Here is a 12,761-nt window from a genome sequence, read left to right on the forward strand (position 1 = left end):
GAAGGCGTGCCAACAAGGACACTGGCCCCGAAGGGGAGGTGGATTGCGATGTCCCATATTGGTTGGGGAAGAGAACAAAACATAAAGGTGTGGAAACCTTCTTCTAGCAGTGTTAAAGTTTTGAGGAGAAGTCCGAAAGGGAAAGCCCAAAAATAATAATATCATAAAAATCAACAAAATTTCGGTTCAATCCAACCGGTCACAATTCATCAAAACTTACCCCACATGTTTAAGGCCTCTTCCATGGTCACATTATAATTATTATTATTTTTTGCCGACACCAAACAATTAATATTTTAGGTATAAATATTAAAAAAATATATATAAATATAAATATCGGTTAAGGCAAGTGGGCCACATTGAGCAAGACTTCTCCTCACTATTGGGCCAAGCCGACAGACCCAGACCAGCCCATTAACAACGAACTGAGCGGCCCAACAAATATAAATATATTAGTGTTTTAATTAAGAAGTGAGGATTGAAGAGTGGGACCCAGGGTTGACCAAAAGTTTGACCAAATATAATATAATTATTTAAATTGTGAAAATTGATGAAAAAGTCACGGGGTTTTCAGTGAGTAATTATAGTTGCAAAAAGCTCCTCTGGGTTGGAGAACTTTTGTCAAAGTTGATAAAGTTTGATCCTTTTTCTGCATAAATATAATTAATTATTTATTTATTTATTTATTTCAAACAAAGTAAAATAAAATTGAAAAGGTAAGATGAAAAGACTAAACAATAACATAAATGACATCGAAAAAGACAAAGTAATTTAGGAAATAGAAAAAGAATCTTTGTTGGGATGTTTTGTGTAAATTAATTTCATTTATTTCTATTTCTCATTTAATATTCTCACCAATTTCTACTCTAATAAACACAAAATCCAACTCTCTCGAATTATAAATATCCCTTTTTTTAACAACGAATGCAACAAAGATTTTTGTCTCTTAAGTCGTTATGCGATTACTCATCTAATATTCTAATGACTTTTTACTCAGATAAACCTTGTTAGAACGATCATCAAAAAGTCGATATGTCTAGATATTTTGAATGTCATTTTTGTATACTCGGGACGTAACAAACATCATAATTTAAGTTTTTTCTCGCGTTTGTTAGGGAGAGGTTTCCACAACGTTACAGAGAATGTTTTGTTCCCTTCTACAATCGATATGAGATCTCACAATCTACCTTCTTCAGGGTTTAGTGTTTTCACTGACACTTGTTCCATTCTTCAATCAATGAGCACCTCCCCCCCTCCCCAATTCACCCCATTTTGGAATTAGTGACCTTACTAGCACACCGTCTCGTATCAATTCCATCGAAGTTTAGTCTTTTCGCTGGCACATCACCCCATGTCTAACTATGCTACCAAGGATTTTTTTTTTTTCTTTCAAGTTTCTCCAAAGTTTTAAAACGTGTATGCTAGAAAGAGATTGTAACGGTTATGAAAGAAAAACACCCAAAAGAATGGAAGAAAGGGAATTGAATGATAAAAATAAAAATTAGGGTTATTGAATTTTGAATAAGGGAAGAGAAGGGCGCTGATTCATATGTGAGTTAGAGAGAGAAAAATGAAGTATTGATTATGAATGGTGTCTGCTAGCTGAGCGTTGAGAGGGACGAGTGAGGGCTGATTATGCCATCCTTCTACCACAGTGGCACTGAAAAACATGCCGCTGCCGCTGCCGCTGCCTTGCTGCTGCTACCCATTATTCTCTCTCTTCTTTTTCACCATCTAATGATATTCAGCTATAAATTCTTGGTCAGTCCCATTCTTAAATGCTCAAACTGTACTCATATCCTCCAAACACTAAATCCCAAAACCCTCTCTCATTATTCTCAACAAATTCTTCAACGTTTTCACAATTAACCCAAAACCCACTTCCCAAAAATGCTTGTTCTATGCCTTGGACTTGTCACGATCGGCACGATGCCGTTGTTGTAGTAGTAGTCGATGCTGTTGTTGTAGTTGTTGTTTTGGCTTGAAATTGCTTCTGGCAAGCTTGACAAGTGATCTCAAGAATAGTTGAATTGACCCGTTTGATTGCTGTTTGTTTGAGGGCTATAGCTTTATCGAGCTCCGCTTGTGCTTGTTGTCTCATTCTCTTGGCATTTGCGAATTCTTGCTCCGCCATTTCTACTTGCCGCTTGGCTTGCTGTCGAGCTTCCTCCGCGTACGCCTTCTCCGCCATTGCAACTCTTAGTGTCTGCCCAGCTTCGTCTCTAACATCTCTCGCACCGTCCACGAACTCGCATGATCCAATCGAGAGCTGGAGTTTGATAGAAGAACAGCCTTTGTTTCCCTCTACAAGATTCGGATGCGGATTCGAATTCGACCCAGTTGAGAGTTTGAGGTCTAGATTGTGATCGTGTGGTGAGCCATTATTGTTGGCGTCCGGAGGCTTTGAAATGGGTGGCGCTATGAGAGCTGCCCAAGTGGGTGCGCTGCTGATGTTGGTGTCGCTGGATGGGCTTGGACTCGATGCCGTTTGGGACAAACATGCAGCCGGCTGGAGGGTTTGGGATTGCTGCTGGAGATGTCCCATATTGCAAGCATCTTGGTGCTCTATAAAGCTCTCCACCCTATATAATATAAATCAACACCAATTTATATATGTAAATACATGCTAAAATCGGAGAAAATCATACATATATAAGGAATATTATTTTAATTTTCTTTTTATAGTAAAAATTCAATTTACTCAGAATCATTCGAATTTCAAGAAATTGGTGAAAATTTAATTAGATCTCGGGCTTCTATGAACTTATTTTCATCATTAGTAATTCCCAGAAAGATGAATTGAGGAAAAACTTATGAACGGATCAGCTACGAGAAAATACTATATATGATAGTCAATATCCGACCTCACCACTTATCAGTGGTGCACGGTGTTCTTCGACTCATTCTTACCTTGAACGATGAAGATACTATCGACCCAGAACCAATAACGAGCCATTTATATAGAGGGATGAAAAAAATTGCAAAAAAAAAACCGGATGAATAACGCTCAAAGTCACGAAAACTTCGAGTCAAAGTAGACAATATCGTAATTACCTAGAGAAAACGCGGCCGCAATCACAAGAGTGGCCACGAGTGCCACAAGTTTTGAGATGAGCTTTATAATCAGACTGAACAGCATAGCCCTTGGAGCATTTTTGACAAACCCATTGCTTATGGTTGCTATGCTTCCGTCGGAAGTGCTTCTTGATACCAACAAGGTCACCAAGCGCATGACAAGGGTCATGGTGCAGGCAGGTAGGCTCAGGACAAACAAAAACCCTCTTCCTCACAATAGGACTCTCCCTCTTCAACAGCTTCCATGGCACCTTATGGCGGCGCCTATGCATCTGGAGGTTCTGATCCCGCTGGAACCCCTGGTTGCAGATCTCGCACACGTATCGGTCCGATTCGAGCAACGTCTTGGGCGACAGAGACACCACCTCTGCATCCGGATCTAGCCACAATAATTCAAGCCCCTTTAGAGTTAATTCATGGAACCATAACAAGCATTAGAAGAGGTTAAAAATGAGTACTACCTGGTGTCCCTGCAGGCCTTCGCTTTCTCTTGGTGCCATTTTCCAAGGAAGAAAAAGGGTCGGATGAAGTGGTGGCGCTGGCTATCATGGGGGAATGCAGTGAGTAGCAGCTTAGAAGGGGTGTGGTATTAGCTTTGGGTTTATAAATATCTATTTTCAATCCTCATCTTTAGCAGATGATATTGTGAAGGGTTTTTAATTTGATCCCACAGGCAGCTATGGGCTCCATCAGGGAAAGACATACCCACAAACAAACAAAAACTGAAAATTAATTACATGGGTGTAAAATGATGGTCGTGCATGATCATAATACATACACCCATCCATTGGTCCTATGTTCATGTGTTGGGTTGAGACGAATTTTAAACCCAGTTTAAATTTTTATTTTTTATTATGTGAGATTCCAAGTTGGTTAGAAAGATTAACTAAGTATTCCTCGTAAAAATGTGAAAATCTCTCCTTAACACATGAGTTTTAAAGCTTTGAGGGAAAGCCCGGAAGGGAAGGCTATAAGAGAACAATATGGGCTATTAGTGAGCTGGTACAAATGGTATTAGAGACAATCACTGGTGTGTCAGTGAGAGTGCTGGGTATAGGGAGGGTGGATTGCGAGATCTCACTTTTGTTGGAGAGAGCAACGAAACATTTTTTTAGTAGACTCGTTTTTTTTACCCAGTAGACGCGTTTTAGCCCAAAAAGAACAATATTTGTTAACGGTGGGCTTGGACGGTTACAAACAGTATTAGAACCAGTCGGTGGATGCTGGCCCCAGGAAGGGTGGATTCTGAGATCCGAGGTTGGTTAGAAATGAGAACAAAACATTATTTACAAAAGTGTGGAAACATATATATCGCAGACTCGTTGTCTCTCTGTGGCAGACATAAAGACGACAATACGTGGTAGCAGTGGAGTTGGGCGGTTAGAGATCGGGTTATTTTGGCTTGTATTTTTCAAAAAATAAATAAAAAAAAGTAAATAATAGTTTGACTGAAATGCCCTTGGAGGGTTCAGTGGCTGGCAATGGCACAGAAGGGTCTGTGTGAATGGGATTTAATTAATTGTGTGGGAAAGAAACAGCTTTTATAAAGGTGAGAGTGAAGATGTAAAGTCATGTTCCAAGGACATGATAGTGAATGAAATCATAATTCCTTGTGGAAGATGCTCCCTTCTTCCCTCCTTTGCCTTTTCCCTAAACTTTCTCTGCATCCATTCCCCTAATTTCTTCCCCTTTTTCTTTTTTTAAAAAATAATAAAAAATTCTATTACGAACCACCACCCGTTAGGTTGGGTCCGAAAAGTTTTTAGACTAACCAAAAATTTTGTGTTGGTTCGGTCACGGGTGTGCATGAGTTGAGTTGGGAAAATTTTTCAGATCAATCCGAAATTTCAAGTTGGTTAGGTTGGTAACTCGAGCAATCCGAATAGAGTTAACAACTCAACTCAACTCAACTCAATCATACCCTCTATTTTCGAGTTGGGTTGGGTTTAGGGTTGTCGGGTTGTTTTTTTTTATAATTATTATTATTTTAAAAAATTATATTTATCTACTGTACATGTTACATTAGTAACTAATATCAAATATTTACAAGTCACAGCACATCACTAACATTAGTTACAAACGTCTAATATTTTTAATTTTTTTAATAATCTTAGTAGGGTCTAATTAAAAAAATATAAACCCATAAACCAACTTAAATTTTCAAATTTTTCAAAATTTTAACCCCAACCCAAATTAAAAAAAGAAAACAAATCCAACCCATAGGTTAAGTTATCCTGATCGGTCAAGCTATCAGGTCATATGAACATACCTACAAACATCGAACATTCATAAGCTACAACGACTCATTAACATCGATTACGATGGTCAAATATTATTAATCTCTATCACAAAAGAAGGACAGAGTTGGATTATGAACCCTATTTTCGAGTTTAGGGTTATCCCATAAAAAAAGTCCAAACTCAGGAACCGAGCCGAGCTGAATTTTTCGATTTCCAAAACATTCAACTCAACCCAAATAAAAAAAAAAAAAAAAACAAATGATGGTGAAGTTTGATTTTTATTAAAACATCCAAAAGCTGCAATGATTTAAACATTGCATGGTCAAAACTCCAATCCTTATAACGAAGAAAGACTGGATAGAGGAGCTTGTGAAAACAGGCCCATATCAGCAGCTTAATGAATGAACCTTGAAGACTTTCGGGTAACCGGAGTCTGACCCGAGCGTTAGATTGATTTTTCGATGAAAAGTAGTATGTGAAATCTTCGTTTTTTTTCTCTATCCCGAGCGGTGGTTAGCCATTAGAACGTGAATGAAAAAAAGAATCTTATGGAAGCAAAGTGTCCTGTGGGTTCGGTGGCTGCCGGAAGAAAGAAAGAAGAAACTGGGACCAATCCCTTAAAGAGGATAGAAGCCTTTTCTTTATATAACCTAAACCCTACCATGAATCACTTTCTATCACTTAACCCTCTTTTAGATTGGTCATCACGAACCTACTCGGTCCACCAACAAAGAATCAAAACACGTGAACGACGTTAGAATTGATGAGCTCAAGAATCTGATCAACTTAATCCAAGTTAGCTAACATGAAAACTTTATGAGTTGAATTGACCAATGAAATGAACAGAACCCACTGAACCCATTAGGTCCATAATAACTAAGTTTGGGGCATGATTCTGATACTATATTACGAATCACTGACTCTCCACTTGTCCACTTAAGTATGAACTCCCATGACTTTGCTTTCGGCTCCCCAAAGGGCTTTAGATCAATGGAGACAGTATTCCTCACTTATAATCTCATGATCTTCCACTGAATTAATCCATGTGGGACTCACTCTCAATAATTATCAACATCTAAAATGTGTGGCAACCGACCCAGATGAAGTGAACCCACGAGCACGGGATTAATTAAGTAATTAAATATGATAAATGTATAATTAATTAAGAAAGGGAAAAGAAAAAAGGGAAAGGGAAAAAGGTGGGAGTTTGAGTTAAGAATAAAATGATGATTAGATTAGGGATTAGTAAGAGAAGGTTGGGGAAGATGATTACACATGCGGATCCATGCCGGACCGAATCACTCCCCCATCATCTCCCCCATTTCTCTATTAATTAATTATTTATTTATTTTTAAAATTTTTATTTCTTAATTTTAATTAATTATTTAATTAATTTTAATGCAGTCACTTTAGTCAAGAATTAGTTTAAGGATTTAGAGAGATAAGTAGGGACAACACAGATTTTGTACTACATGATACAAATTGGAGGGTATAAACGTAATAATACTTTACGCAATTACGTGCTTTAGGTCATCGTACATTAGATTCTCACCTTATACAGCTCCTCGTTTAATTCTTTTTGAAGTTATTGGATCCTTTTTCACGTCCGAGAATCTCCCCATTCCTTCGTGTAGTATTCAAACTGAATGACTATGAAATTACGTCGATATTTCTTTCGAGTAACCGTCGCGTCGTTTCATATCATCGTTTGATTATAATTTTTTGTTAAATATTCTAATTAGAGATGTCCAAGAGACGGGTGTGAATAATCTTGTCTCCATCTCCGTCCTGTCACTAATTATTTTCGTTGGGACTCGGGAAAGAGATTTTTTTGTGGGGAATTACCCGACCATTTTTTCATCTTGGTTTAAAAATTTTACCGCACATCAAAATAGTAATATTGCAACATTTAAAATAATAATAATTATTTTTTAAGATATATATTTTTATATAATTTAACGATGACACGTGTGGGCCCTACGTGTTTGGGGGAATAGTGGGCCGTGAGTTGTCCAATCGTGGGCTTCCAGACATCCTTAGTGGGTTGGGCCGAGCCGTCTCTCCTTCACCTAATTACCTCCTTGTCCTTTTCCCTCCTCTTATTTTACAATAATATCCCAACCACTCTTTTATCCTCTTCCTATTTTTATTTTCTCCTTACATTTTTTCAATCATTTCATAATAATTTAATTAATATTGAGCATAAATTAATTTATTTTTTTTAAAAAAATTTGAATGGGACAAAGCTCATCCGAGCCATAAATCCCGATAGGTTTAAAATTTAATTTTATATAAGAAATATCAAAAACTCTCCCGAACTTATATTCGAAGTGGATAATATCATATTATTATAGAGATATATGGTTGTAATGAATTATGAGAATATATATGGAAACATCAAATCATGAGAGACAAGAATATAGAAATGGTTTGTAAGTTGTCTTGTCTCTTGTTGGAGCCATTATTGTGAAATGGTTTATAATAGAGCTATGGATGTACATATCAAAACCTAGCCATACGTTTAGCTTTTGGAAGTTTGTGGGTGATTGATGGAGGAATGGCTAAATTCAAATGGATGGTTCGATCGAAGCAACGTTTCTTAGTGGGTAAATGAAGTATTTTCTATGATAGTGCGTAGTGTCATAATCGCACTCTTGTGAAAGTGGAATAGTGATTGTGTGACACTTGTTCTAACCCAACAAACAAATCAACCGTGAGAAATTTGAACTTCGTAAATAACGTCGGTATATGCTTGAGCCTCGAGTTACGCTTGAGAAAAATGTTTTTAGAAAATGTGAGCGAGAAAATACGTTGAAAACAATTTGAAAGAAAGAAATGTCATAAACTAAAAGCGATTAGGTAACAACAGTGGCTTTGATAGTATATAATCCGGGTAGGAAGAAGTGACAATTAGTCGTATCTTCCTATAGTACATTTTGGGGTATTTTAGCCATGGTGGGTGTCGACATGATTTTGACGAACAGTCATACATCATCATATTGACACAACAAAAAAGAGAAAAGACGTCTATGGACAACACATTCTGAACAAGCATGACCAGGACATCTGACATGTGGTCATAAACAACACGTCTTAGACATGCATGACCATGACACATAGCAGAGTAGAGTCCCATACACCCACAACTCTCGTCTTATGAAATGGGTTTGACGTTCAATTATGAAATCTTTGAAAAAAGAGGATGAATTGAAATATAGTTGTTGCACGGTGCAAGAATCAACCCGTTTGACCTAGTGGATAAACAAGGAATTGATAAACAAAAAAGCGTTACATTGGGCATTTGACCACTGTTGACGAGAACTGAGGACGAACTATATTCAACTTCTTTAAAAGCATCGGGTTAATAACTGTTCAATACAAAAGTAGGGTTTTTTTTTTCTTGAACTTCTCTCTCGTACATTCCATAGTGCAAAACAAATGGTGTATAATATGTTGGAGTTGAAAAACGTCAAGAAGTGAATGAGTTAAGTGAGAATTTTGAAAGAGACAAATACATAAAGAGTCGAGGATAGAAGGTGTGGGATGTCGGGTTTAGGCTCGTAGTTGTTGTCTCCTCCATCATATGACTATTTAACTTATTATGCAACTATTTAAGTCACTGTGTCCTCCATGTTTTCGTGTTTCTTCCCTTTCCCTCCTCCCCTACATCCATAGCTATAGCATAGCCTCTAATTCTTTCATGTTTCTCGTTTCGTTCTAACCTAACTTATATGGGTCGAGATTCTTTTCGACGAAAAATCCTCAAACTTTAGAGGAGATAATATTCGATCAATACGATCGTAATTGGCAACAATATTTGGTTGTTCCAAGTCGTACGAGTTCGTAATGTTATATTATTATGAATATGTGTGTGGTTGTGCTTATTTTCGCTTTTATCTTTTTGGTTGTAAAGTTGCAAGTGACCTTTTTAGTCTGCATGTGCCTCTCTATGGCCTTCAATCCATGCCTTTGCCTCTCTCTCTCTCATACCACATGCAAGACAAAACGCTCTCTCTCTCATCAAGATTTAAAAGAAACGTCTGTTGATTGATTACACGTTTTGTCGACGGATAACAATAACATGGACATTCCATACAATTGAATCCATGCCCAAAACCTATTTCAACTAACGTAAAAAAGAAACAAAATGTGTCACTGTCTCCGACAAATAAAAAACATGTCACGTAGGACGTTAGAATATGATATGATAAAAAGAGTTAGAGAGAGGAGTAACGGGAAACAAAAAAATGAACGTAGCTCAACGATAATTTTCGATTAGAAGGTCAACCATTCGAATCTTTATTCTCGAGTATCTATAAGTCATATGGGTTGCAGGCACAGGCCCATAAGTTTTAGGCATCTCTTTTGAGTAGTGATGGCCATGTCAGTTCAGAGATTCATATCTTCACATTAAAAAAAATTAAAAAATACGATCTCCCATTGTAAAAATATTTTATTTGTGTATCTAATAATTATTATTAAAAATCAGATATATTTTTATTTTTGCCTATATTTCACGATTTATAGGAGTAATTTACTATATTGAATAACTTTTAAAATATATTTAAAATTAATAAAAATAAAAATATAATTAAGTTGATTTTTTATTCAGTTCGAAAATAGGGTTACAATTCATTTCCAATTTTTTTTTTTGTTTTTTGTTGAATTTTTGAAAACTGGGAATTTATGTTATCTGTGGATTGACATTTTTTGTATTGTCAACCCAATTGCAATCGAACCCTACCATACTTTTAAAATTACTTTAAAAATTAAAAATATTTGACATATTGGTAACATTCTCGTGATTTGTAGATGTTTAATATTAAATTTTATGTTATTTTAGTTATTAATATAGATTTTTTTTTTTGGGTTGGGTTAAATTTTTAAAAAATTAAAATAATTTGAATAAAATAGAGCTACAACCTAATCCTTCTGATAGATAAATATGATTTTTTTTCCAATAATTAAAAAAAAAAACAATCTACCAACGAAATCGAGATTGGGCTGTGAACTCTGTTCAAGCTGTTTTAGTCACTGATACAACAATTTGAAATTTTAAATCGGTCTATAAGATTTTTCCAACCCAATCCATATACACTCCGAGAGAAAAAAAAAAAACTTAAATTTATTATTTTATATATATATATATATATATAATAAAATGATAATTCTCTAAAGCTAAAGAATACACGAGAGAGAAGAAAAGAGTGAAGATGAAAAGCAACGGTGAAATGGGAAAAATCAAGTGGAAGAGGTCTCCGTAGGTTGGGCCTCGACTGTCTGGGCCTGTGGAGATTGGGCCTCGACCTTTTGGGCCTGTGGAGATTGGGCCTGGATCTTTTGGGCCTGCGGAGAATGGGCCTCAAGATCTTGGGTGGTGGGCATAGGTTTGATCCGATTGAATGGAGAGAGGAGGAGGAGAGTGGCGATGGAGAGGAAAGCAAGGAAGAGAATGGCAGAGGCGATATTGGCCCTATCGAAGAAATCGTTAACCAACCACTTCTGCTGATCCAATGCTGCAAACAACACCACGCAATCGCCGATATCGTTCTCGACAACTTGATTCAGTAACATTTTACGATCCGCCGACACCGCAAGGCCGGCCCCCGCCGCCGATGCCAACACCCAATTTATCACCTGCCCTTTCCCATTTGGATATCACCATGTTTTCAACAAATTTGGTTAAGTTATTTCTATTTGGTTTCTCGATTTTAAAATAAAATAAATGTTCGTAAGTAGATATTGTCGGTTAGTCGTCAGCCTTATAATTTTAAAACGCGTCTAATATGGAGAGACTTCCACACACTTATAGGAAATGTTTTGTTCCGCTCTCCTACCAAGGTAGGATCCCTGAATCCACCCTTTGGAGTCCCAGCGTCCTTCCGATGTAATGGCTCTAGCACCATATATAACAGTCACTAACATGTATCGTTCCCCTCTCCCCTCTCCAACTAAGATGGAGATCCCATAATCCACCCCTTGGAGCTCGAGTCCTCTTGTTTAAAAAATATTTTTATTCTTTCAAAATTAATGATATTTTATCTTTTTTAAACGCTTTCAAGATTAACTTTGGATTAAAAATTCGTTGGACAAAAAATTAATGTGACGATGACTTGAAACGCCATGACAATGAGGTTAAGTTTGAAAAAATAACATTTTCGATAATTTTCGTCAAAGAAATTAACGAAGAAGATAGTAAAGTGGTGATCACACAAACCTGGTCTGCGTAGTAATTGAATTGAGGGAGTCCCTTCCAAAAGGGTACGATTTGGGTAACCGCATAGTATATAGAGAAACCCAGTTGTAGTATTGTATGGACTAACCCTATGATTGCCACGGCCAAAACGTACCTGCATAAAGAAGAAGATAAGAAATTTTAGGTTGTGAATTGGAATGGATATTAGTAGAAAGAATAGAGAACCTGTATCCTTGAACGTCATTAAAGGTTGATTCGGAGCCATCAATGAGGACCAGTTTGTCAGTGGCAATTACGACCAAGGCGATAAAGAGACATATGAAGGCAAAGATTCGAAGTCCAATCCCGATAAACGCTACCACCATACGATCCATCGACCTCACGCTTAGAGCTTCCTACCTTGCCTATTACATCCCTTCCCTTCTTTTATAACATCAAAGGTCTGTCTCGTTTACATCATCAAATTCACATTACATTACAAAAAAATTGAAACAAGGAGCCACTCAGCTTTGGTCATGTCTCCATACCTTCCAATCAATGTCTTGCAACAATACAGCTGGCTTCTCTCTATAGCCTTTTTATTTTATTCTTCGATAGCCTTTTTATTTTATTCTTCGACTCACGTTAATTTCTCCCTGCCCGATAGTTATATGCAATAAGTTATTGTTATTGCCTTTGTCTTACATTTCCATATAACACAAATTTCAATTTCTCAAATCTTGCTTTCAAAACTTTCTGCCCCCGTTTTCTAAAACGTTTTTCTTGAACCGAGACTAGAAGCTCGAGCATACGTCGCTTGGTTATAGGCGACACGAGAACGAATAAGCTTAACTCACTTGTTGCTAAAAAGTGAGTACTGCACAATCGCAAGGTTGCTAAGAAGTGAGTACTGCACAATCGCAAGTTCACTGTCATCAAAGTGCAATTGTGACAACCCAAACCCACCCATCTCAATCTTTGTAGCAGCTCCAACCTAAACCCACCCATCTCAATCTTTGTAGCAGCTCCAACCCACCAATAACAGATATGTTCTCTTTGAACTTTCCCTCCAACTCGATAACAGATATTGTCCTCTTAGAACTTTCTTTCGAAGTTTTTAAAACGCATCTACTATTTCACACCCTTGTAAAAAAATGTTTTGATCTGAGATGGATCTTACATGAATTTGAATAGATACCTTCCAATATAGTGTGGAAATTTTATCCAAATGAGCTCATTTCTGGTTTCAAAAAAATTGAGGAACATTTGAC

General features: G+C 36.9%; 2 protein-coding genes across 2 annotated transcripts; both read right to left on the reverse strand.

The window, feature by feature from the left end:
* Positions 1–1,489: 1,489 nt before the first annotated feature.
* LOC111493268 (protein SHOOT GRAVITROPISM 5-like) lies at positions 1,490–3,697 on the reverse strand. The gene is made up of 3 exons (XM_023142912.1): positions 3,537–3,697; positions 3,055–3,454; positions 1,490–2,582 (listed from the first exon to the last, which is right to left on the reverse strand). Exons 1-3 carry the CDS (start codon positions 3,622–3,624, stop codon positions 1,916–1,918), a joined length of 1,155 nt encoding a protein of 384 aa, XP_022998680.1. The 5' UTR covers positions 3,625–3,697; the 3' UTR covers positions 1,490–1,915.
* Positions 3,698–10,527: 6,830 nt separating this feature from the next.
* LOC111492902 (CASP-like protein 4D1) lies at positions 10,528–12,017 on the reverse strand. The gene is made up of 3 exons (XM_023142409.1): positions 11,737–12,017; positions 11,533–11,665; positions 10,528–10,952 (listed from the first exon to the last, which is right to left on the reverse strand). The coding sequence occupies exons 1-3, from the start codon at positions 11,883–11,885 to the stop codon at positions 10,557–10,559; spliced, it is 678 nt and encodes a 225-aa protein (XP_022998177.1). The 5' UTR covers positions 11,886–12,017; the 3' UTR covers positions 10,528–10,556.
* Between the last annotated feature and the right edge of the window lie 744 nt (positions 12,018–12,761).

This window comes from Cucurbita maxima, unplaced genomic scaffold (genome assembly GCF_002738345.1).
Source record: "Cucurbita maxima cultivar Rimu unplaced genomic scaffold, Cmax_1.0 Cma_Scf00018, whole genome shotgun sequence".
NCBI lineage: Eukaryota > Viridiplantae > Streptophyta > Magnoliopsida > Cucurbitales > Cucurbitaceae > Cucurbita > Cucurbita maxima.